At 38.2% G+C, this 27333-nt stretch overlaps 1 protein-coding gene across 1 annotated transcript in view; it reads right to left on the bottom strand.

Moving 5' to 3' along the window:
• PPM1E (protein phosphatase, Mg2+/Mn2+ dependent 1E) overlaps nt 1-17713 on the bottom strand; it is a 213912-nt gene extending 196199 nt beyond the window's left edge. Inside the window, exon 1 of the mRNA XM_059380582.1 lies at nt 17069-17713. Within this exon, the coding sequence (XP_059236565.1) occupies nt 17069-17538 (470 nt within the window). The 5' untranslated portion in view covers nt 17539-17713. The remainder of the gene's footprint in view (nt 1-17068) is intronic.
• Between the last annotated feature and the right edge of the window lie 9620 nt (nt 17714-27333).

Here is a 27333-nt window from a genome sequence, read left to right as displayed (position 1 = left end):
CGCTTGCCTGTCTACTTGTGATCTCTGCCTGTCAAATAAATAAATAAAATCTTTAAAAAAATAGAAAATAATAGCACATAATGTGCTTAGTATATCACCTCATACATACCAAAATTAACAATTTTTATGGTACATTGTACTGTACTGTACTTTCTCTTCCTTTTCCTCTAAACCACACACTTCTTAAGGAACATATTTTATTTCTGCATAAGTAGCGTTTAACACAGTGCTTGGCGTGTAGTAGGTACTTAATATTTTTTGATGACTAAATAAATATTATTCCCATTATAGTAAAATTAATTTGCCACTTGGAATCCTTTTTGTACTGAGGTGGAAAACAAGTGATAAGTAAAGAAAATAAACTCCATTAATATCAATTTCAAAAAAGGATACTGTCTTTAAGCATATTGTTTTTAGGATTTACTGTTACTTATACGTATTAAAAAATACTAAGTGTTTCAATATCTTGCTTGAATATTGCTAGTCATATATGCCTCAGGAATTGAACTCCCAGAATTTTTGGTATATATTGACCATAAAATTACCAAGTCACACATAAGGCTATCTTTATTTAGATAATGACTAAAGAAAAGTTATAATAAGTCACTTTTTTAAAACCAAGGAAATTCTTAACCTAGCAAAGCTTAATTAAAATCTCCCTTTATAATCCTTAGGGAAATGAGAAGAAACTCAGTTTCATGGTTTGGTAATTTTAACCTATGTAAGACCATAAAGATAATCTAATCTAATCTAAACTAATTAATGTAATATTTAATAGGCTTTTTCATTTAATGTTTAGTTGGTGAATAAGAGTATTTGTAAGGGCTCTTTCTGAGAAAAATGCTTTTATATTTGATCTCTAAAATATTTTAACTTCAATACATTTTTATAGAACTATACTAGAAGCTGATATCATTTGTCCTATTTCCACCTCCTTTCCTTGATAGTCAAAGATAGTTTTATTTTTTAGCATTATATGTTGAATATAAACAGATATTTTAATATATAATGTGGTGTTCTGATTCTGAAGGACAAGCTTTACTTTGAGCCATTTGTAAGGCATTATGCAAAAGAATAATGATTTTACAAGGATAATGATTCCAAAACTATGTTACTGCATATGGACCCATGGAATTGTAATCCACGACACTTCTAGAATACAAGTGATCACTGTTTTCTGTTAATTTATAATCTGCTACTTATTAATAACGTATTTCTCTGTCTTCTGGAAGATCACGTACTGAATATATGATATTAATACAGACTGCAACCTGAGCAAAAGTATTTTTTTTAAGATTTTATTTATTTATTTGTCAGAGAGAGAGAGAGTGAGAGCGAGCACAGGCAGACAGAGTGGAAGGCAGAGGCAGAGGGAGAAGCAGGCTCCCTGCGGAGCAAGGAGCCTGATGTGGGATTCCATCCCAGGACGCTGGGATCATGACCTGAGCCGAAGGCAGCTGCTTAACCAACTGAGCCACCCAGGCATCCCAAAAGTATTTCTTTTTTTAATTAAAAAAAATAATTTTAAGATTTCTTTCCAAAAGAAATACAATATTGAGTGGATGAGTATTATATTAGGCATTGAAATTGTGTAAACCTATACAGTTTTTTAAACCTATATAAATAGGTGCCCTTGGCTACTTCAATAATTTATACTGAAATTAAAAGATCTAAAAAGATCAGAAGACTTATCAAGTACAAAATGGGAAAAAATATCTCTAGGCACCTTAGTGAGTGAATAGTAATATACCTGCCATTGTTATGAACTATACACTGTTATATATTTTTTTTTCAAAGATTTATTTATTTATTTGACAGAAAGATCACAAGCAGACAGAGAGGCAGGCAGAGAGAGAGAGAAGCAGGCTCCCCGCTGAGCAGAGAGCCCGACATGGGACTCGATACCAGGACCCCAAGATCATGACCCGAGCCGAAGGCAGCGGCTTAACCCACTGAGCCACCCAGGCGCCCCATACATTGTTATATTTTTAATAAGCAGCACTAATTTTCAGTCTTTTCTATCATTAGAAGCAAGAGTTCAGGAAAATTCAAATACAAAAAAGTTCTTTTTTAAAGATTTTATTTCACAGAGCACACTCGAAGGGGGAGCAACAGGCAGAGGGAAAGGGAGTAGCAGACTCTCCACTGAGCAGGGAGCTCAATGTGGGACTCAACCCCAGGACCCTGGAATCATGACCTGAGCCAAAGGAAGACACTTAAACAACTGAGCCACCCAAGACCCTAAATGCAAAAATTTAGACTGCCCTTTATTTATAGGTAAAACCTAAGTAAGATGGACTTTTTAGGCAGAAGATGGGATAAAAATCCAACTACCCTCTCTCTCTCAAAAGGGAGGTTATAGTTAGCCAGGGAAAGAAGATGTTCTATGAATTACAAATAGCACCTACAAAGGCAGACAGGTGAGAAATAACATGATATCTTTGGAGAAATGCAGTGAATTCAATTGTGCTAGAAAATCCAGTGAGGCTAGACTAGAGGATAGAGACTAACGGCTGGGAGGCTACTAAAGTAATCAAGACAAGAAGTGATAAGAGCCTCAACTAGGGGGTGCCTGGATGGCTCAGTAGGTTAAGCATCAGACTCTTGATTTCAGCTCAGGTCATGATCTCGGGGCCGTGAGGTTGAGCCGGCTTGAGGCTCTGCACTGAGCATGTAGCCTGCTTAAGATTCTCTTTCCCTCTCCCTCTGGCCCCTGCCCAGTCAGAGAGAGAGAGAGAGAGTCTGAAATAAGCAACAGCAGTTCAAATTCAAGCAACTGAATTGAACTGAATCTTCACTGATATTCTTCCCCATAGAAATGTTTATAACATAGCCTGAAAATCACAAAATAAACTTCAAAGCTTTAACCTCTCAAGTCAGTCTGCCTAATTTATGTCCCAGTGACAACCCTAATGGTGGAAACTTGAGAAAGTTCTTTAAAATTCCTCCACCTTGGCTTCCATATCTGCAAAATAGGTTAGTAACAGAACCTAATATTAAATAAAACAGTTCTTGGACAAGCTCTGAATAAATGTAGTAGCAACAACAGAAATAGGAGTGGCTTATAACTACTACTAGTTCCACGATTATTTCAGGTGCAGACAGTTTTGATTCTCTGCAGGTTTACATTGTTAACTAAGTTTTATAGAAAGATATTTATATTTATCAATCCAAGATTAGAGAATATCCTGGCAGAGCATTTAAATGCAAATTCATATTTACCTGTTTAAAAGACTGAAAATTGTTTCTAAATGCACAGTGAACTTTCCATGACCTTGAAAAGTTGAAGATATTTTTATTCTTCTAACGGTATATACAAAGATTGTGAATATGACAAACCCAAGTAATAGATGAGACTGTATTTATAAGCTGCTTTAAACCAAGGCTGTATGAACTGATAAATATTAACAATAGCCAGAAATCAAATCTCAAAACTTCGGAGGTCATTTCTACTGCAAAATCAGTGATAGCCTGATTTAATGACTGTCACCTCTCATATTTATGTAATAACTTGCTAGGTTCAATAAGAACATGTTCACAACATGATTCTTGCCTTCTAGAGTTCTGGCCTAAAAAGGATTTTATGTATCACATACCTCAAACACAATCTTATAAACACCATATATACATATCACTATATATATATATATGTATATATATATATGCGCCAATACATATATACACACATATATATCACCTTATATATATATAAGCACTATATATACACATAACACCATATATATATATATATACATCACCTTAAAAGCGTTACATTTTATTTTTTGCTTTTTTTATGCAAAGGTGAAATTAGCTGTATCAGAATTTACTTTTCAAAAAACAGGCTTATTAAAAAGCACTATTTTGTTTTAGTTCTTGTTTTTAGATTCACAAAATAGAAAACCATGAATAAGAAAGTACTATATAAGGATCAAAGATCAAACGTTGTGTCTTGTGGTAAGTAGGTCAAATACTTCAAATCCATACAAGAACTATGTTTCTTTGGGAATTTTATACATCATTATGGAATCAAGTCACCAGGAAAAAAATTATGTTTGATATTTCTAACCAGCACACTGGTCTTTGATTCTTTTTCTTTTAATGACTTAAACTAAAATAAAAAGTAATGGACTGCTCTTCCTCGGACCTATATATCAGAAGGTGAAGGTCTTAAGTGAAAATACAAGGAATTAAGAATAGTTTCAATCTTTTAACTAGCTCATTACTCTCTATACAGTATTCTTTTTCTTCTTCAAACTTGTCATGTGAACAATATTCTCACAAAACTCTTTTAAAAACTCACAATATTACATAAAAACTTTTTTTAAGTCCCTGAAAAAAATTCATTTACAAAGTTGTGGAGTGTTAATAATGAGAACTGTAAACATATTTCTGCAGCTAGTTGAAAATGTTAACAAACATACCAAAAATAACATAAAATATGAAGCCAAGCTCCTCTGCCATTCAGAGGAGAGAAAAAGAAAATAATAACAAAGAGAAAGAAGAGAAGGAGAATAGGCCTATAAAAATCTGGAAATGAAACAATCTGGTAGATTGAGCAGAAAAAAAGTTAACAATTCGTTCATTTATTCAACAAATAACTGCCTATTATGGGCCAGAACTTCTATCAGATGCTGAATACACAAAGAACAACAAAATATTCTTTATCTGTTGCCTTCAGTCTGGAGAAGACATTAAACTAATGCACGCATGTATGTATACATATACACTATATATATACACACACACACACACACACACACACACACATATACAGATACGTATATATAATTAAATTGTGGTAAATTGATATAAAGAAAAAGTAAAGGACGCTAGAAAACTGAAAGTAAGACTTAATTTAGACCATGGATAAGGAAACAGCTCTATAAAGAAGAGATACTTTAAACCTAATGGTTGAATTGGGTAGTTGGAGTTAAAGGAGAAAAGTTGCTTGGGCAAAAAAACCACAAAAGTACAGAGGCCTTTAGAACATACCATGGCAGGGACGCCTGGGTGGCTCAGTTGGTTAAGCGGCTGCCTTCGGCTCAGGTCATGATCCCAGCGTCCTGGGATCGAGTCCCACATCGGGCTCCTTGCTTGGCAGGGAGCCTGCTTCTCCCTCTGCCTCTAGCCTGCCACTCTGTCTGCCTGTGCTTGCGCTCTGTATCTCTCTCTCTAACAAATAAATAAAAAAATCTTTAAAAAAAAAAAAAAAAAAAAAAAAAGAACATACCATGGCAGATTTGGGGAAGTAAATGAAGACCACTGTGATAGAAACATTAAAACTGAGCACAAGCAGAGGTGGGTCAAGATGAGGCCAGACAATTGTTGTATGGAAAACTGATCAAAAGGAGGGAAATGTGGAAGGAGAAACAGCAGTTTAGAGTAATCCTATTGCCAGCTCAGTAAGAGCTGATGAAAACTTGGACCAGGCCTGTGGAAATGGAGACAAAAAGAAATGGATAAAGTACTTTGCTTTCATTTAGAAGAGAATTAAAAGACCTTTAAACAAAATAATTAAAATTTTCTGCCATCCTGCTTCTCTACTGTGGTATGAAGAATAACTAAAATGGTTCCCCAAAGATTCCCCACTCTAACCACTCTAAAATCTGTGGATACTAATGAAATATCACTCCTGTGACTGTGTTATATTAACCACATGAGTTCTTAAAAGCAGAGAACTTTCTCTGGTTAGCAACAAGAGAAGCCAGAGAAATGTGAACCATGAGAAGAACTTGATGTGCCATTAATGGTTTGAAATTAAGAGGGGGGACGCCTAGGTGGCTCAGTCAGTTGGGCATCCACTTTCAGCTCAGGTCATAATCCCAGAGTCCGGAGATCAAGTCCTTCATTGGGCTCCTTGCTCAGCAGGGAGCCTGCTTCTCTCCCTCTGCCTTCTGCTTCCTCTGCTATTCTCTGACAAATAAATAAATAAAATCTAAATAAATAAACAAACAAACCAAGGGGGAAAAAAGATGAAGAGAAGGACTATTTGAAGAGAAGGCCATTTGAGAAGGACAATGGGTGGCTTCTACAAATGATAATCAGCCCCCCACCTGACAGCTGGCAAGGAAATAAGGACCTCAGATCTTTTTTTTTTTTTTTTTTTTTTTTTAAAGTTTTTATTTATTTATTTGACAGAGAGAAATTACAAGTAAGCAGAGAGGCAGGCAGAGAGAGGAGGAAGCAGGCTCCCTGCTGAGCAGAGAGCCCGATGCGGGACTCGATCCCAGGACCCTGAGATCATGACCTGAGCCGAAGGCAGCGGCTTAACCCACTGAGCCACCCAGGCGCCCCAGGACCTCAGATCTTTTAAAAGTATAGAGATTCTGTTAACAACCTGTATAGACTTGGGAAGTAGAGTATACCCCTGAGACTCCACACAAGTCCAGTCTAGCCAACACACTGGTCTTGACTTGAGACCTTAAGCAGAGAGCCCAGCTGAACATTCCTGGACTGCTGACCTACGGAACTGTAAAATAATAATGGGTGTTGTTTTAAGCCCTTAAGTTCTGGTAACACATTACACAACAACAGAAAACTATTACCTGTATACTCTGTGAGAAGTTAACAATTTGATTATTGAAATCTGAATCAGATTATTCTCTTGTCATAGAAAGAACTGTAGTGGGGGGCACCTGGGTGGCTTAGTAGTTAAGTGTCTGCCTTTGGCTCAGGTTATGACCTTAGGGTCCTAGGATTGAGCCCTGCGTTGGGCTCCTTGCTCAGCTCTAGCTGACAAATAAATAAATAAAATCTAAATAAATAAACAAACAAACCAAGGGGGAAATAAAGCCTGCTTCTCCCTCTCTCACCCACCCTGCTTGTGTTCCCTCTTTCACTGTGTATCTCTCTGTGTCAAATAAACAAGTACAATCTAAAAAAAAAGGAGGGGGGGTGCCTGGGTGGCTCAGATGGTTAAGCAACTGTCTTCAGCTCAGGTCATGATCCTGGAGTTCCAGGATCCAGTCCCCAAATCAGGCTCCCTGTTCAGTAGGGAGTCTGCTTCTCCCTCTGACCCTCCCCCTCGATCCTCTCTCATTCTCTCTCTTTTAAATAAATAAAATCTTATGAATGAATGAATAAATAAATAAATAAATGTAGGAAAAATAAGTTCAGCTTGTAATTCCTCCAAAGACTAAACAAAGATGTATTTAGTAATTGGCGAACCCATTTAAATATGACTTTGAAATTAAATGTCAGATATGTGTTAAAGAATTAAAGTTTTTGTTACTAAGTCTAAAGCTGTGCCATTCAATTTAGTAGCCACTAGTCTCATGTGGCTACTAAACATTTGAAGTGTGATATTCCAAAATGAGATGTACTACAAGTGTAAAAGATACAGAGGATTTTGAAAACCTGGTATAAAAATTTAAAAGAACTCAATAATATTTTAATATTAATTACATATTAAATGCTAATATATTTTAATATATAATGTTTGGATACATTGGGTTAAATAAATTATTAAAACTAAATTCACATGTCTCTTTTCAATTTAAAATGTGGTTAAGAGAAAAATTTCCAATTATATATGTGATTTAGTTGTACTCCTATTGGAAAGCATTGGTCTAGACTTTTAGGCAGGTGTCCTCTTCAAATAGTGAAAACATGGACAAACCAAACCTCTCCTACTTTAGTTGTCTACTTAAGTTAGACAAAGTAATTTGGCAATATCTAACAAAGTAAAGGTGTATGTAACTTCAGTCTGACAATTCCACTTTCAGGAATATACCCAAGAAATCTATGAATATGCACAAGGAGACATATCTAAACTGTAGAATTATTTGTAGGACAGAAAATGCTAGTTTTTCCACCAATGTTTTATGGTCTTTTCTCCATAGCGTAGAGTTGTTCTCGGTCCTGTTTGCTGTGAAATATGGACTATAGATGGTGCCAACATGAACTGCATTCTAGTCAATGCAAAGTGAAAAGAATATCTGCCCCTTCTACAGACTGGCTGCTAAAAATCTCCAAATCACTCTCCATTCTTAGGTCTGCCGAATGGATGTTGGTGCCTGAAGCAACCTTGGAAACCACAGGCTGAAGGTGACATACACTCTATTAGCTTGGATGGCTTAATCACTCTATAGAACCCAGCCCTTTCTTCTCCACTGTAAGTTAACTCTGTGAGCAAGAAATGAACACTATGTTAAGCTTTTGAGATTTCAGGATTTACCCATTAGAGCAGCTAGTATTAAACTAATGTAGAGATAATACACCAAAAAAAACAGCAACAATCCAAATGTCTATCGATAGATTGGATAAATAAGTCATAGTACAATCGGACAATGGAATGATACAAAGTACCTAAAATGAAAAAAAGAAAAAAAGCAAAACCTGGATCTCCATATAACATGAAATTTTTTCAAGACAGCTAGTTACAAAACCAAAAAAAAATTAAAAAGCCCAGCATGTACAGAGACCATACAAATGCACTTCTAATAAAAATATAAAAATATACAGAACAGGAGAGTACATTCCAAGAATTCCCAGATTACCTCTGGGAAGAAGGGAATGGGTTCAGAGAAGAGAGTGAAAACAAAGTCTTCAATTCCATATGAATGTATAATTTCCTTAAAATAATCCTAATTATGATTATTTGTTAAAACTGGATGATGGGTATATGGATATTTACTTTATTATTCTATTTTGTTAATGTTTAAATTATTTTCTAATATCAAAAATCTTTTTCTTGGGGCGCCTGGGTGGCTCAGTGGGTTAAGCCGCTGCCTTCGGCTCGGGTCATGATCTCAGGGTCCTCGGATCGAGTCCCACATCCGGCTCTCTGCTCAGCGGGGGGCCTGCTTCCCTTCCTCTCTCTCTGTGATCTCTTCCCTTCCTCTCTCCTACTGTGATCTCTCTCTGTCAAATAAATAAATAAAATCTTTAAAAAAAAAATCTTTTTCTTATACATATCTGCTTAGAGAGTAAACTAGTAAAACCTTGTTAGAGGACATTTAAAACTATGTATCAAGAGCCTTAAATATGTAATATCTTTTAACAAAGTCCCAACACTAGAAATATACTCTAACAGAAATTAAAGTTTGTTAAAATTATGAACATCACACTATTCTTAGAGTAACCAAATATTGGTAATACCTAAAATGTCCAACAGAATTTTGATTAGATTACTGAGCATTCATTTTAAAATTAAATAGGATATAATGGGAAGCGGGATGAGATATCTGGAGGTAGGAAAGAAAAAAACTGGCCATAAATTGATAATTGCTAAGGCTGGGTGATAAGTGTACTATTTTATTTTTTATATACTTTAAATTTTCTAATAAAATTTTTAACATATTAAAATTTACTAAGTTTTTTAGATTTTTGTACTAAGTTTTCTTAACGGCAACTTAAAATTGTAAGAACTGGGGTGCCTGGGAGGCTCAGTGGGTTAAAGCCTCTGCCTTCAGCTCAGGTCATGATCCCAGGGTCCTGGGATTGCCCAGCATTGGGCTCTCTGCTCAGCGGGGAGCCTGCTTCCCTCTGCTTGTGATCTCTATCAAATGAATAAATAAAATATTAAAAATAAATAAATAAATAAAATAGTAAGAACTAGGGGTGCCTGGGTAGCTCATTCGGTTAAGCAATTGCCTTCATCCCAGGGTCCTGCAATGGAGCCCTGTGTCGGGCTCCTTGCTCAGTGGGAGCCTACTTCTCACTCTCCCTTGGCCTGCCACTCCCCCTGCTTGTGCTCACTTGCTCTCTCTCTTTCTCTGTCAAATAAATAAAATCTTAAAAAATTAAAATAAAGTAGTAAGAACTACATGTATTTATTTTTAGAACTATCTTTTAAAATCGTAACTCATTCATTGGATCAGCAAATATTTTGTGTGTGTGTCCTTTACGTAGCTCTCATGATTAACTTAGGAACACGATGGCAAATGTATAGCTAATAATCCAATACAATTGCCTCCAAACACTTGCTTAGGCACCTTACCAAAATATTTGGGAGAACCACGTATATGCGCACACACACACACCCCATGTATGTATGTATATGTATGTACATATTTATAAATTAAGTACATACATGCTCATGTATACAAACCTGCACATTTGCACATATACAACTCTTACCAGCAATATATATTTTTTTTAAAGTAAGCTCTACGTCCAACGTAGGGCTTGAACTCATGACCCTGAGATTAAGAGTCACATGCTCTTAAAAGTCACATGCTTAGGGCGCCTGGGTGGCTCAGTGGGTTAAGCCGCTGCCTTCGGCTCAGGTCATGATCTCAGGGTCCTGGGATCGAGTCCCACATCGGGCTCTCTGCTCGGCGGGGAGCCTGCTTCTTCCTCTCTCTCTCTGCTTGCCTCTCTGCCTACTTGTGATCTCTCTCTGTCAAATAAATAAATAAAATCTTTAAAAAAAAAAAAAAAGAGTCACATGCTTAAGACAGAGGAGCTAGGCACCCCTCATCAGTAGTATTTCAATATTTCTTTGACTAACCTGTATTTTACTATTTCACATAATCTATTTAATAAATCCATTTTTGTTCATTTCTAATCAGATAGGATTGTATTAGCTTTTTTAAAAAATCTAATGTAGGGGTGGAGAAAAATAATTTAAAGATAAAAAGATAAAAAAATCTAATGTAAGTATGGGGGAAGCATAGGCTCTCAAGTTTTGTTGTTTCTTATGCTTACAAATATACTCAATCCACGATTTCTTTGCAGGAGCTTTTAAATCCAAATATCCATTTGTGAGGATTAGTTTTGTTAGAACCAGGAAATATAATCAATAGATCCATTAGTGCAGGTAAATCACAATACTTCATAATTTTCTGAAAATTGGAGGGAGGATATCACTGTTGACTCTTCTAACCTGTGAAACTTGCATTTATTTCATCAGTATACCTCATTTACCACACTTGACATGAAATCAGTTGTCATACAGAACTGCCAGTCTCAATCAATACATCAAATATTAATAGCACCCAATTTCATATTCTGCATGCAATTTCATATTTTGTATATTTTGTATGCAAATAGATTTTAATATTTTCTTCTTTCACCGCAATGGATTATTTTGGGCATACCTACTTTGAAGACCCCTGTTCTAGTAGAAGATAGATATTTGTTGACAAAAAAAATAATGAATCAAAACTAGTGCTACAAGAGGACTAATCCCTGGGTTTCTAGAGGGGCACATGGAAGAGACACTAACTCATGACTGTGAGTTGGCAAAATGTTGCTAAATGGAGAATTTAAGAATGGGTAACAGATTGATTGGGCAGATTGGGGGTGAGGAAGCATGATATTCCAAGCAGAAGGAATAGTGTGTTATTATGCAAAAGTGCAGAGGTAACAGCAAACACAGCACTTTCAAACTAGTGTATTAGTAGTCTAAAATGGCTGAAGTGTAGTTTCTAGAGCTGTAGAAGCAGGAGGGAAGTAGGTATTTAGGGATTCAGAGATGAGCTGATGGAATAAGATTATAAGGCCTTCTTTGGATTTTATTTGAAGGGCAATGGAGAGATAAATGATAAAGGTATATAGTAAATAATTTGGCCTTGCCCAAAGAGAGGTCTAGCTTTTGTCCCTTGCTCCTGGGAGGTAACCTCTAAACCCTGGAATTTCTGGAGTAATAGTAGTATCATATATGTGAGACCCCTGGACCACGTAGTATCAGCCTGAACTCCAGTTCAACCAATAAAGCAACAAGTCTCAATAAAAACTCTGGACACTGAAGCTCAGGAGAGGTGCTTGGGCTGGAATACTCTATGTGTATTACCATGCATCAACCCTGGAGAGGGGAGCATTGTCTTCAATACTGAAGACAATGAAAGTTTCACATTTAAAACTCTCCTAGATTGTGCCTATGCAAGTCTTCCTTTGGCTGATTCAAATTTTTATCTTTTTCCTAAAATGAACAATATCCATTAGTATAATAGTCTTTAGGAAGTTCTGTGAGTCTTTCTAGTGAATTATCAAATCTGGAGGTGGTTTGGAGAAACCCCTAAATTTACAGTTGATGTCAGAAGTGAGGGTGGTCTTGGGTGGACTCTTCCCTCTTTATAGTTGGACCCTAACTCCCTGCAGCTGGGGTCAGAAGTCTTGGGGAGACTTGGTGGTCTGGGGGATTATACCTTTAACCTTGCAGTTGGCTAACTCTGGGAAAAGAGTAAAAATATTTAAGTAGTAGGGACAGCTACATAATCTACATAATCTAGAATCTAGAGAAATCATTTTGGGGGCACCTGGGTGGCTCAGTGGGTTAAGCCTCTGCCTTCGGATCAGGTCATGATCTCAAGAGTCCTAGGATCAAGCCCCACATGGCTCTCCACTCAGCGGGGGGCCTGCTTCCCCCTTCTCTGCCTGCCTCTCTGCCTACTTGTGATCTTTGTCTATAAATAAATAAATAAAATTAAAAAAAAAAAAAGAAATTACTTTGGCTATAATGGTGAGACTATATTGGTGAAGAGTAAGACTGGCAAAAGATGACAATAACAGTGGGAATGGAGAGGGACATATCTATGAGATATTTTCAAGGCAAAATTGATTGAATGTGGGGGGTGACAGAGAGAAATCAGGAATGGACCGACCAGAAAGAAAATGAGGTTTTAGTTTTGCTTATTTGGGGGAGACAAGAAGAAGTTGGAAGATTGAATTGGGTGGTGAACAGTTTGAGAAGCTTTTTAGATATTCAGGTAAAGCTATTCCATTAGCAGTCAAAGCAGAGATAGATATAGAGTTGGGAACCATAATAACAAATAACCAAAGTCATGGGGGAAATTGATATTGACTACAAATAAGTCACCAGAGTGGAAAAGGTTAAGGATGAAATATCAATATTAAAGGAGCAGTTGGAGTACTAAAAATCCACAGAAAAGCAGCAGCCTGAGAGGCAGGAATAAAACCCAAAAACTTAACCTGAAAAGGTTAACAATAAATGCTTGAAATTTTTTTCTTCTTTTTGTTAATGAAAATTTTCTCCATTTCTTATAGTGAACATTACTTCTTTTTTTTCTTAAGATTTTATTTATTTATTTGACAGAGAGAGATCACAAGTAGGCAGAGGAGCAGGCAGAGAGAGAGGGGGAAGCAGGCTCCCTGCTGAGCAGAGAGCCCGAGATCATGAGATCATGACCTGAGCCAAAGGCAGAGGCCCAACCCACTGAGCCACCCAGGCACCTCTGAACATTACTTCTTAATAAGAAAAAAGATGTAGTTTTAAATGAATATTTTAAAACTTGCAACCATGTATTTTTTCTATTTATATATGTAAAAGTGAGACAAAGTTTACTCATTTTCTGACCTATCTCAAACTTAATAATGATTCACATAATTCAATGTAACTGAATTATTAGTATCTAAAACCAAAGATTTTCTTTCCAAGCAATTTTAAAAGTACCTCCCACCCCTCATTACTATCTGGAACTACTTAACTTCCCGGGGCTCCTGGAATTCTGTCTCCCCCTCAAGAAGACCAACAAAGACTAAATGAATAACTGAGGAAACAATTGCTCTAAAAATCTAATGACATAGAGCTCTAGTAAAGACTTCAGAGGATGTGTTTCTTCTGGATTAAAACAGATAAATATCCCCAGTATAGTGTAGATAAATAAAATACACCATATTGACCCACGTAACCTATGCATGTAGCCTCATATTCACATTTGCTGTAAGATCAGTTACAAACTCTTATTTGCAAATTATTTCAAAGCTATAAAATATCTCATTTCTACCTTTACAAAGAGAATCTCTCATTTATCTCAGAAATTCTAATACTATGTCACTAAAAAATATTTATTTTAATCTCTTGGGGGACATTTAACCTTAAAATAAAACAGATCCTCTTATACTAGCAGTTGAAGGTTCTAAATCATTGGAGTTTCTTATTGACAATAGATCAATTCAGTGAAACATTTCTAAAATATTGCATGCATTTATTATTGATTCTTAATGTTTAATAAACTGGAAAATATATTTAAATGGTCCTTAAGAAGGCATTTATAGTCCACAACAGAGGTCTTTCTCATCCAAGAAGATTTTTGCTGTTTTCAAATTGTTGTTCTTTTTTTTTTTTTTTAAGATTTTATTTATTTTTTTGACAGAGAAAGATCACAAGTAGGCAGAGAGGCAGGCAGAGAGAGAGGAGGAAGCAGGCTCCCTGCTGAGCAGAGAGCCCGATGTGGGGCTCGATCCCAGGACCCTGGGATCATGACCTGAGCCGAAAGCAGAGGCCTTAACCCACTGAGCCACCCAGGCGCCCCATATTTCCCATTTTTAATGCAAAATCTTTATCCCAAATACCCTGAAAAAATTTTAAGTTGCTAATTATAACTGTATTTTGTCTATTTAAACCTTGATCCTTTACTTACCTAAGTAATTGCCTACCTCAAGTTAGTCCTGACTTTGAGTTTACCAAAATGAAAAATGTTAAATATATCTGGTGGTCTTGTTATAAAATTCTTGAGAAGCAAAATACTGAGAAAAACATTCACTGTTTTAATTTCCAACCAGTGTATACATAGAAATAATCAAAAGATAAGCACCCTTGTTTCTTTTCTTCAGAGAATCTGTTTATTTAGCAGCTCTATATTGTATATTTCCAAAATCCTGACAGAAAACACACACTAGAGACTTATAAAACTGGTATTAAATGCAGTGTTATTTTCTTCTTACACTAGTCCCAATTATTAAATTGGTGAATATATAGTTCAGGTAGCTCTATTTAAGAATTTCAGCCCCCTTTGACAAGCATAGCAGAGTTTTTAAAGTATATCACAAATTCCCAAAATGAAAAGTGGGTGAGAAAATATTTGGGGGAAAGAAAATCACCTTCCCCAAATAAGCAATTTCAACATATTTCTAATCAGAATTATTTCAAAATATTTCCTAGGAAATTTAAGGACCCATCAAAAGGAGAATTTTCTGGTTCAGAGATTGAGAAATGTCAGAATTACTTGTACATAATTTGCCATTTCTGAATTTAGATCCACTTTTTCATCTATAAAATAAAGTGCTTAGACAGAAAGCTGATCTACTTCTACAGTGTTTTCCAGTATTGACTTGGGTGACTAATTGATACGATTTTCTTTTATAAATAAAAAATAATTAAAAGTGTTAATTTAAAAGTATATTTTTAACACAGTGAAGGTTTCCTTTGTTTTTTAATCTGTTAAGGATCTTAAAGATACTTTACATAAACAAGCCAGCCATTTTCTATCTGAATAAAAATAGGTTAATAGCTTTTGTACAAAGCACAGTAAAAATGATAAAATCTCTGATTTAAGGTGAAATAATATTTTCTAACTTTTTTAGATTCATTTCAAATCCAAACTTCTGTTCTTCAAATGGCCATTTTATCATTTGAATATCTTTTTCTAGTTTTATGCATATAGAAATTAATCTTAATTCCTTTCCTATGGAAAAACATATTTACCACCTTATCATCTTTATATAGATTCCATTTTTTTAAAAAACCTTTTTGAATAACAAATGTTCATGGTTGTTCTAAACTAATGACTCTTCTTAATGAACCTTCTCTAATGTTTAAATGTGTTTCTCTTTAATTGTCACTGCATTTGTAAAGGTAAGAACTGTCAAAAAAAGATCAGTCTGATGCTCAGATAAATTTCTCCACTTTGGTAAACATTTCCATTTTAACCAGAAGTTCTAAATGTCTTTATTTAGTGTTTAAAAATGACATTTCATAAGCCCTCTTCTCTGACAGTTTACAAACACTAGGAAGAAATACTCTAAAATGTTAATACTGGTTATCCCTAGTGGTGGTATAACACGCCATTTTATTTTTTATATTTCCCAGAAAGCATTATTACTTTGGTAATCGGATAGCACTTCAAAATTAAATTTTAAAAGGCTTCAACACAGTCCACTTCTCCAGCAGAAATGTTAAATGCTTTTCCCCTATTGATAAGCTTGTTCTTTAAAGGGAAGAATGATTTGATCAGGTGTCTGTCAGGTTGGATGAAGACCTGACATTTACTTTCCAGGCCCTTCCTTTAAGTTAGGCTTTGAACTTAATTGCAGTGATTCTTGCAGCAGTAAACTTTTGGGGGGGGGGGGCAGAGTAACACCTTTCAATACAACTATCAGCAGAATGCCAAGAGACTCTCAGGTTTACCAATATTTTTAAAGACTTGTCAGTATTCTCCTCCGTCATTCCAGAACAATTCCATTTAGAAAGAAACGCAATTGTAAACCATTTCTATTTCAAGCCCATAAAAACCAGACCTGGGATGAAAGGCAAAGCCTTGACCTTTCTATTTCAGACTTTCATCTGTGTGGCTAAGCCATCTGCTTTCTCTCCCCTACCCCATCTACTTAATGGACTGAAAATACTGCACCTGATTGCAATTTTATCAAACCAGCCTGACTTTTCCACTTTAACGAATTACGACTCTTTCACCTCAAGTCTCGCTCGTAAAAATGTGCTTACCCTTCCCTCTCAATTCCTTCCCATCTCCCTCAATTATGAGTTATCAGATATCTTTAAGATACGCGGCTTCCGTGGATTAAGCCATCTCAAGATCTCTTCACTTTCCACACCGAGCGCCTGAAGGAAAACCTACTCCAGTCTCTCCTCCTGTGGCTATAAAGCCGGTATTATTATCACTGTGGTTGCGGTTAGGCAGGAGGCACCTCGCATCGCAGCCTAGAAGGGAGCCGCGTCGCTCCGCCGCCAAACAACAGGGGACTCAGACCGGGAAAAGACAGACCCGGGTGGGAGGAAACCTCCACGATGAAGAAGGGAGCTGCTAAGAGGGAGCTCGGAAGACTGGAAGAAAGGACCTTCCGAAGCACGGAGGGAAAGCGGTGTCTGTGAAGTGGAGCAAGTGGGCGGCCGAGGTGCAACGGGAAGAAGGGGCCCGAGACCCGCGGGAGGGCCGGGGCCAGTGGGAGGGCGGGGGCCGAGGCGGGCGTGGGCAGCTCGCAGCGACCGCGGGAGTCCGAGGAGCTGGGGCGCTTCTAACGGCGCGAGGCGCGGGAGAGGGGGCGACAAGAGGAAAAGAGAACAGCTGAGGTGCCGAGAGAGCCGCGTCGAGGCCGGCGCGGCGGGGACAGCGGGCCCACCCCCAGCCAAGCCCCGCTACTTAACTATTTGTAGAGCTGCTGCAGGCACAGGTCCAGGCTCTCGCCCTCCACCTCCTCACGGGTGATGCGCTCCGACAGCGGTCGCGGGAGCGGGGGTAGAGGCGGCAGCTGGGGCTGCGGCGGCGGCGGCTGTACGGCCGACTGCCCCCGGGCTGCCGCCGCGTCCTCTTCCTCGCCCTGCGCGGCTGCCACCGCCTCTTCCTCCACCGCCTCTTCCTCGGGCTCGGGGTCTTGCTCCTGCTCTTGCTCCCCCTCCTCCGTAGCGGCCACAGTGGCCACCTCCTCGCCAGGGTCCTCGACCGAAGCCTCGGCCGCCTCAGCCGCTACCAATTCGGGCTCGGGCTCGGGCTCCGGCTCCGACTCGGGTTCGGGTTCCGGCTCGGGCTCGCCGCCGCCGCACGGTCCGCGAAACTCGCCCAGGAATAGCTCCAGGAAGCGCCGGTAAGTTTTCTCCTCGGGGCTGCAGCCGGCCATCGTTGCTCATGCCCCGGGGCCGACCGGGAAGTAGGGAGGGGGGGGGAGGGAATCCAGGAAGGGGAGGGGGCTGCTCTCGAGCCTCCGGCTCCCGCAAAGGCTGTTAACGGCCGCACCGGCACGAGCTATCAGCACTAGGTTGCCTGGAGAGGGCTCCCGCAGGCGTGCGCGCCGCCGAGCGCGGACGTGCGCGGCCCGGGGGTGGGGGCGGAGCGCGCCGCCCCCTCTCGGGTCTGGAGGGAAAGTTGTTGGCGGGCGCGCGCGCAGGGTCCAGCGGCGGCCCACCCTCCAGCCCTCCGGAGAGCTCAGCCCACGCTGCCTAGAGACTGTCGCCATGGAAACCGGCTCTAATTAAGAATTTTAGGGTCCCTCCCGTCGAGCCCGCGGAGTCGAAAAGGACACTCGCCCGCTCTCCAACTCTACATATCTTTATTGTATGGATACCCTAGCCTCAACTGGGTAAGAGTGAACTAAGACATCTCCAAGTTTAGCTGCTGGTTCCCACTTGGATTGGATTTACCTCGGTTTTCCTTATCTGTCCCTGCGTTGCCTTAGCGTAGGTATCTGTTGAAAGATACCGCAGTGTCAACACCTTTTGTTGGTGGTGACACTAATTTAATAAGTAGTTTGGGGGAAAGGGGTATCATACACCTTTCAAGTGGTAGGTTCCTTTGCATATATCCTTTTATTTGATTCAGTGAAGAAAGTGGTGTTATCCTCATTTCTTAAAGACAGGAAACAAGATTAATGTATATCTGCTTCCAGGTTTCAAAGCTACTCACCATGGCATTGTAATTAGAACCCAGGTTATCAGCCTCCAAAGCCGCCTAGAACCGTTTTTCTTTTACCCTTCTCTTCTTTGCTTCTGCAATATGTGTCTATAAAGGCTTATTTTTATAGGGCTTCATAGTTTACAAGTGTTTTCATACCTTTAATCCTTACAATAACATCTCGAGGTAGAAGTCATCATTATCATTATGATTCCATTTTATAGATGAGAAAGCTGAGCCATAAAGATATGGTGACTTTGCTCAAGGTCACAAACAAGTGATGCAACAAGGACTAAAATCCAGGTCTTTTCACTGCAAAGCCATTAGTTTTCCAGCATTCCAAGACACCCCTCTGTAGTCTCTGTATAAAACATATTATACCTTATTACATAATATGTACTTTTCATACATTTTCTTTGCTCTTCTTCCCCATCCTTCAAGCCTCCTTTTCTTTCTTTCTTAGATTGAAACTAAAATGACTTTAAATGATCCTAATTTTCTTACCAAACTATACACAAACCTATTATTTTCAAGCCTTACTGAGGGGAGTGGAAGAAGGAGAAGCTGTGTTGTTATACAGCTGTATAGATGATAGCATCTATACATACTGCCATGTTCATGGCAACCTATAATTCAGCAAAAAGATAGTGATTCTTTCTCTACTTTGAAAAACATGTTCACAAATTATCCACCCCATCCTCTCCATTTATTGTTTCTGGGTTTTAGTTAGATTTAGGGTCTGAAATACCATTTCTAGTTGGCTATTAATGGAAGAAGAAGGAGTCTCCCTGCCAACTGTTTTCATGTAATACTGTATTCTAAATCCCTGACCTGATACTGTTATTTTAAGATTAGGTGGGTTGAGCTCACTAATGTACATTATGGCATCATGTAAAACAAACATCCATTCTTTCTCCTAGTTCAAGATTAAATAATACATGATAGAAAGCATATAGTGAGTAATGCACATAAGTCCTCTATAACTATTTATTTTTGTCTCTGAAGTAAATGGAAAGACCCAATAAATAAGTCTGTTTCCAGACAAGCTAAATGTATTTATACATGTTTTGTTTAAAATATCACCAGTGTAGAACAACTTTTCTATGAGATGCCAAGAAAGCCTTTAAACTCCTCATTTGTCTTTGTTTTCAATCCACCTGTTCATTTCCATTTCAGAATGTCTAGAAAAGACTGACAGAACTTTTAAGGCTGCAAACCTAAAAGTCCACAACTTTACATCCCAATAACTTTAAAATCTCAGAATTTGACATACTATAACAATTCATATCAAGCTACAGCTTCTTACTTTATAATGTAGTTGCCTCCCTCATCTAGATGACATTTGTGACATTAATTTATGACTCAACTCACATATCAAAGGGAAGTGTTATATGTTGAAGAAACATTACTAAGAGTAAAAAAGCCCACACCTCTTTATTTCTATAAATGAGAGGTGTGTTTGCTTATATTAATAAAGATATTCCTTCACAAATATGGATCCTATTCCTTTCATTTAACAGAGTAGCTTTGCCAGAAGGTTGCTGACAGCAGTGCTGGGATCTCAGAGCAGCTGTGTAGGATGATTTTGCCATTGTCAAGAAGTCTTTTTAGTCATTATTTTGCATTGCTTTACTTTCCTTTTCAGTTCCTTTTCTCCTACACTTTCCTAATCCCCTTTCTAACTATCTATTAAAAAATAGTGAGCTACGAAAGTGATAATACCAAGAGTATTTAAATTTTTGAGAGTTTTTTTTTCTTCGTAAGAATTGCTCTCCTTCTAATCCTTAGATCTTTGAAGGAAATATACAATGCCCTTTCATGGATAATCATAGTAATGATGATATCTATAAAATTAAAAAGAATTGTTAGGGGCTCCTGAGTGGCTCAGTCAGTTAAGTGTCTGCCTTCAGCTCAGGTCATGATCCCAGGATCCAGCGATAGAGCCTCTCATTGGGCTCTCTGCTCAGCCTGGAGCCTGCTCTCTCTCTGATACCGCCACCCCTCCCCCCACCTCATGCTCGCTTGCTCTCAGTCTGAAATAAATAAATAAAATATTTAACAACAACAAAAAAAAAGAATTGAGTTTGGCAGTTTCTTATCATATGACCCAGGAATTCCTCTATCAGGTATTTACCCACAAGAAATGAAAACACGCACACCAAACACATACACACAAAAACGTGGTATATAGATGTTCACAATAGTTTTATTCATAATAGCTTAAACTTGGAAATAACACAGATATCCATTAATAGGTGAGTGAATAAACAAATCATGGTATATTCATACAATAGACTACTACTCAGTAGTAAAAAAATTACTGATGAATACAATGTAGGTGAATCTCAAAAACATGTCAAGGGAAAAAAATCCAGGCACAAAAGCGTACATACTATATGATACTGTGTACATGAAATTCTAGAACAGGCAAAAATAATCTATGGTGGTTGCTTGCAACTGAGGTGGCATGGGAGATTCATGGCAAAGGAGTGAAAAGGAATGTGGAGGGGTGGGGGATTAAAATGTTCTATATCTTGGGCACCTGGGTGGTTCGGTGGGTTAAGCCTCTACCTTTGACTCAGGTCATGATCTCCGGGTCCTGGGATCGAGTCCCACATCAGGCTCTCTGCTCAGTGTGGAGCTTGCTTCCCCCTCTCTTTCTCTGCCCCCTCTCTTCTCTCTGCCTACTTGTGATCTCTCTCTGTCAAATAAATAAGCAAACAAAATCTTTAAAAAAAAAAAAAACACAAATAAAATGTTCTATATCTTAACTGGGTGGTCATATCTATATATTCATTTGCCAAAAATTATTAAAGCAGGGCACCTGGGTGGCTCAGGCGACTTTATTTATTTAATTAATTTGAGAGAGTGTGGAGTGGGGGGATGGGCAGAGGGAGAAAGAATCCTCAAGCAGACTCCCCACTAAACATGGTGCCCAACACAGGGCTCAATGCCAGGGCTCTGAGATCTTGACCTGAGTTGAATTTGAATCTGTTGCTTAACCAACTGAGAGCCTCCCTGGTACCCCAAGTGTCTGACTCTTGATTTCAACTCAGGTCTTGATCTCAAGGTCGTGAGTTCAAGCCCCATGTTTGGCTCCATGCCTAATTTTTTTTTTTAAAGATTTTATTTGTTGGGACGCCTGGGTGGCTCAGTTGGTTAAGCAGCTGCCTTCTGCTCAGGTCATGATCCCAGCGTCCTGGGATCGGTCCCGCATCGGGCTCCTTGCTCGGCGGGGAACCTGCTTCTCCCTCTGCCTCTGCCTGCCATTCTGTCTGCCTGTGCTTGCTCTCTCACCCTCTCTCTCTGATAAATAAATAAAATCTCAAAAAAAAAAAAAAAGTTTAAAAAAAAAAGATTTTATTTGTTTATTTGACAGACAGAGATCACAAGTAGACAGAGAGGCAGGCAGAGAGAGAGAGAGGGAAGCAGGCTCCCTGCTGAGCAGAGAGCCCGATGCAGGACTCGATCCCAGGACCCTGAGATCATGACCTGAGCTGAAGGCAGCGGCTTTAACCCACTGAGCCACCCAGGCGCCCTCCATGCCTAATTTTTTAAAAAAATTACTAAAATGTACATTTTCTGTAACTGTATTATAAGTAAATTAAAGTTGGTTTTAAAAATTAAACACAGGGCGCCTGGGTGGCTCAGTGGGTTAAGCCACTGCCTTCGGCTCAGATCGTGATCTCAGGGTCCTGGGATCGAGTTCTGCATCAGGCTCTCTGCTCAGCGGGGAGCCTGTTTCCTCCTCTCTCTCTCTCTGCCTGCCTCTCTGCCTACTTGTGATCTCTCTCTGTCAAATAAATAAAATCTTAAACACAGGGATGCCTGGGTGGTTTAGTCGGTTAAGCATCTGCCTTCTCAGGTCATGATCCAAGGGTCCTGGGATCAAGTCCTGCATTGGGCTTCCTGCTCTTTGGGGAGCCTGCTTCTCCCTCTCCGTTGCTCCTGTTCTTGTGCTTTCTCTCTGTCAAATAAATAAATAAAATCTTTTAAATTTTTTAAAATAAAAGTTAAACAGAATAGGGGCACCTGGGTGGCTCAGTTGGTTAATCATCTGCCTTCAGCTCAGATCATTACCCTGGAGTCCCAGACTTCCTGCTCAATAGGGAATCAAAGTCTTCTCCCTCTCCCTCTGCTCCTCCCCCTACTTGTGCTCCCTCCCTCTCTCTTGCTTGCTCACTTTCAAATAAATAAAATCTTTTTTAAAAAATTAAACAGAATTGATTAATATGTTAGTCCCTGTCCTTTCTGTTCTTGTATCACTCCTACCCCCTTCGCTCTGTATTATAGGGAGGCTGAACCTTTCAGGCTAGATTCACCAGGTTCCTTGACAGTTGACTTCCAGCTGAAATTTTCTCAGTGGGAGGTATTGGCAGGAAAATGGAAGTTGGGAGGAGAGGTGAAAACCAGGATATTTATTCCCTGTCCCTTATCTCAGTTTTAATGCCTACTGCATCTCCTTGGTAACTTTGCTCCCCCTGAATATGTCTTATCGAAATTCCAATTTTTGCCTATGACAGCAGTCTCTGAGCTCCAGAAACATCAACTTCCTTCATTTGTCCATCAGCCTAGAGATGGAAGTGGCTTCTAGCTTCCTTATCTTGCCTGCTAGGGACCCAGTATTTGTGTTTTCCAAAAATCCATATGTTGAAATCCTAACACCCAAAGTGACACTAGTAGGTGGGGCCTTTGGGAGGTGATTATGTCATGAGGGCGTGGTCATAGGATTAGTGTACTTAGAAGAGAGGCTCAAGAGAGACCCTTATCCCTTTCTACCACTTGAGGACACAATAAAAAGGTGGCTTTCTATAACCAGACACTGAATCTGCCAGAACCCTGATCTTAGACCATCTAGCCTCCAGAACTCTGAGAAATATATTTTTGTTGATTATAAGTCACCCAGTTTATGATATTTTTGTTATAGCAAAATAAGACTGTCTTGGGCGCCTGGGTGGCTCAGTGGGTTAAGCCGCTGCCTTCGGCTCAGGTCATGATCTCAGGGTCCTGGGATCGAGTACCACATTGGGCTCTCTGCTCAGCAGGGAGCCTGCTTCCCGCTCTCTCTCTCTCTGCCAGTCTCTCTACCTACCTGTGATCTCTCTCTGTCAAATAAATAAATAAAATCTTAAAAAAAAAAATAAGACTGTCTTACCTTCCCTTTTAACTTTTCAGCCCTTCTATCGCTTGTATAGCCAATTTCCTGATTCTATTCCCTCTGATTTCTTAACTGGATCTCAAGTGATACAGTAACAAATACAACTTTATAAAGAACTATAAAATATATTTTATATATAATATAACTACAAAAGGAGTAAGTGGACACTAAAGCAAGTTTAGATCTTCATAGTTGCTTCTGGGAACACTAAGCTTACTTGAAGTTAGCAGTAAATGATTTTCTAGAATTAAAAGTTAGGATAAATTGCCAGGAGTTCAAGGGTAGTGGGAAATAGAATGAAGAGATAGAACACAGCATTTTCAGGGCAGCAAAAACTATCCTGTATGATACTATAATGATGGATATATAACATTAGCCATTTATGAAAGCCCATAGGATGCACAACACAGTGAATCCTAATGTGAACTATGTACTTTGGTTAATAATGAATTAATTCAATTATTGGCTCAATTATTATAACTGTACCTAATATAAGATGTTAAATAATTGTGGAAACGGATGGGGGGAGAGGGCATATATGGGAACTCTCTATCCTTTACACTCCTTTTTTGGTAAATCTAAAACTGCTCCAAAAAATAAAGTCTACTAATTTTGTAAAAGTTAATAAAAATATTTGACATGTGGTAAATAACTGATACTTGTAACTAAGAAAAATCTATTAATTTGAACTTATCTACAGTTAATATTTTCTTGGTGGTTATGCAAATGTACACGATACTGTCTGTTCTAAAGTATGCCTGTTTTATCTCTTTATAGGCAAAAATAGAAATACTATCTCCAGAAAAGCTTCGATTTTATTATTGCTAATTATAAAAAGCTATCAATTTGAAATTGATGCCATATCTCAAGTGATACAGCAGATGTTTTTATATTTTTGAAAAAGCATAGTAACAATAAAATGTATAAATATAATCTCAGATCTAGTACCCAGGAAAATGTTTAAGGCCAGGCCTTAAATGTTAAAATGTAAATATAAGGATGTGTAATTTTTCATTCATATTTTTTAAAATGAAGAATGGCTAATGTCTAAGTATTTGTTAAGATGGCAATTCACTTGTGTTGTCAAACTGACCAGTAGGGAGCAATAGAATACATGACAACTGAAAAAACTGAGCACATGGAAGTGTTTTCAAATAAGAATTTCTTCCTCCTTTCTCCTCAATATACCCTAGCTACATCTTTTCCATTCTAAATCAATAACTTTAAAATAATCTCCATTTGCTGCCAAAAATATGACTGTTATATTAATTTTTATTCCTTTTCTATTGCAAACTAATTGGTCATATTGCAGCAACAGTCCAAAGCTGTCAAAAATAAAATTCACATTAGGTAGTAACAGGCCTGCATGCACTATTTCATTGGTTTTAACAAGCAAAAAAGTCCCCCAAAGAGCCTCTTTTTTCTTGATGCTTTTTACCACTACTGATAAAAATCTTTGTTTTTATCCAGCATAGTTCTTTGAGGAACCAAAATTATTTGTGAACTTATTATGACATGCTTATTAAAGAGGAAGCAGGCAGGGGTTTGTGGTAATTTCTGATGAAGTTACTGTAAATGGCTAACGTGGTATAATCCTTCTGTAATTAAGGGTTCTTCTAAAATGAATGGACTTTTAAAAATCCACTTCAATATTTTATTACTAGTTTTCACTTTACAGAAACTAAAAAGTGCTTTATGGTGGAAAAAAATCTATATTATTATCATCTAATCTTTAAGTCCCTTTATATATTTACTTAGAGTAAATACATGCTAGAATTGAGAGTGATATTGATCATGTTCTATTTCAGTCAGCAGATGCCCATTACCCACTCTGGAGCATTCCTCAAAAAATCCAACTGCTTTTTAAAATAAAAATGAAGCAGGCAACTAAATATGAAAACTTCACAAAGGTGGTTTCTATGCCCAGAGAGTTCTGAACACTTTATTCTTTGTTGAGTGTGGATCTAATGGAATTGAGCCACAATGACATTTGTGACTAGAAGGGAAGATGGAAATGATTCCATTAACCTAGAGTGCTGTAACATATGGCAATCATAGGTGGTAGAATAGCTGTGTTGGACAAGAGTAGAAGTAAGCCATGTGGCACAGACATTATCAATTACCACACATGGCAACCATGCTGACACAATGTATCTTCTCCAGAAAGGAAATGATTTGGGCATATGAAGCCATTTGTTGCCTTATGAAAGAGTGATCTATAAATGACATATCTGGCACCAGTAGAAAACACGCGGTTTCTAGTAATCCTGCAAGTTGAGGACTATTAAGATTTGATGAACCTCCATAAACCTAAATAACAATACAATAGTTATTTGAACAAAAGCAGCAAATCAAAATATTTATGCAAAATAAATTTGGGTCCTTCATGTATAAAATTATTTTTTAAATTATCATGTAAGATTTTGGAATTTTTTATCTCTGGAAATATATGCCAATAATTTCATGAACCTTGGGGCACCTGGCTGGCTCAGTTGTTAAGCGTCTGCCTTCAGCTTGGGTCATGATCCCAGGGTTCTGGGATCAAGCCCTGCATCAGGCTCCCTGCCCAGCAGGAAGCCTGCTTCTCCCTCTCCCACTCCCCCTGCTTGTGTTCCCTCTCTCACTGTCTCTCTGTCAAAAATAAATAAATAAATAAATAAATATTAAAAGGTAATAATAATTTCAAGAGTCTTTAAGGTATAAAGCCTATGGGCATAGGAAAAGGTCAAGATTAAATCTAAGCTGTACTGGGAGATGGAATTACAATAATTTGTTCCCAGTTTTGAAAAAAATACTGAATTTGAAAAACATATTAAAAACTGTTCTAAGAAAATCTGATATATAGACATTCTTTCAGATGAGTGCAGGGTAGATTGAAGAGTTTGAAGACTGAAAGATCAGTTGGGCAATGGGAAAGCATGAGAACATAGAGAGAACGAGGTCACTGGGAATGAAAATGAACACAAAAAGCTAAAAGACACTATACAGGAAAATCTGAAATTCTAAGCACCTAAAGATACAAGTTGGAAAGAGCTGGCAACCCACCTAGGGAGGCTCTTAGAGGCTATTCTGGATATCTATTGCATATAACAAACTACCTCAAAACTAATGGCTAAAACAGAAACTATTTCAAAGTATTTCCCAGCTCTGTTTGTTGACTGGGCTCAGTTAGGTGGTTTTCATTTGTAGGTCTCATGAAGTTGCAGGCGATAGCAGTTGGTTGGGTATAAAGTCATCTGAAGGTGCAAATGGATTACATGTCTAAGAGGAGAACTCACTTGGATTATACCTTTTTCATCTATATTGAAAAACATTGGGTGAAAAATTACTAACATGTACATTGTTCTCAAGATGCTAATTTGACTGTGTTGCCAAACTGAGAGCTGAAGCTGGCTATTAACTGGGGGGTCAGCTAGGCCTATCAATTTTAATGCCTACATATAACATTTCCAACGTGATGGCCTTATAGTAGTTAGACTTCTTACATGGTGGCTCAGGATTCCAAGAATGAGTATTCCAGTACATATGACAAAAGAGGCATAGCCTTTTATAAATGGTGTCATAAGTCAGTAACACCACTTCTGTGGTACACTATTCGTCAAAGCAGTAATAGGCCCATTCAGATTTAAGAGAAGGGGACAAAACACATCCCACTTCCAGATGAGAAGAGTATCAAAGAATATTCAGAGACTACCACTACCATAGTGATAATCAGCTGCATGAATTTATGACAAAGTATAGCAACTTGAACTTTGAGGTTCAGAAGTATGAGTGTTCCAATCTTAATTACACAGATGGATGTTAACTGAAAAATCTCAAAAGAGACTGATGTATAAAAATCACAATAACATACAGATTTACAATGAG

The sequence above is a fragment of the Mustela nigripes genome, chromosome 16 (assembly GCF_022355385.1).
Source record: "Mustela nigripes isolate SB6536 chromosome 16, MUSNIG.SB6536, whole genome shotgun sequence".
In the NCBI taxonomy this organism is placed as follows: domain Eukaryota; kingdom Metazoa; phylum Chordata; class Mammalia; order Carnivora; family Mustelidae; genus Mustela; species Mustela nigripes.
The sequence above is the reverse complement of the archived record's forward strand: the minus strand, read 5'-3'. Positions and strand labels throughout refer to the sequence as shown.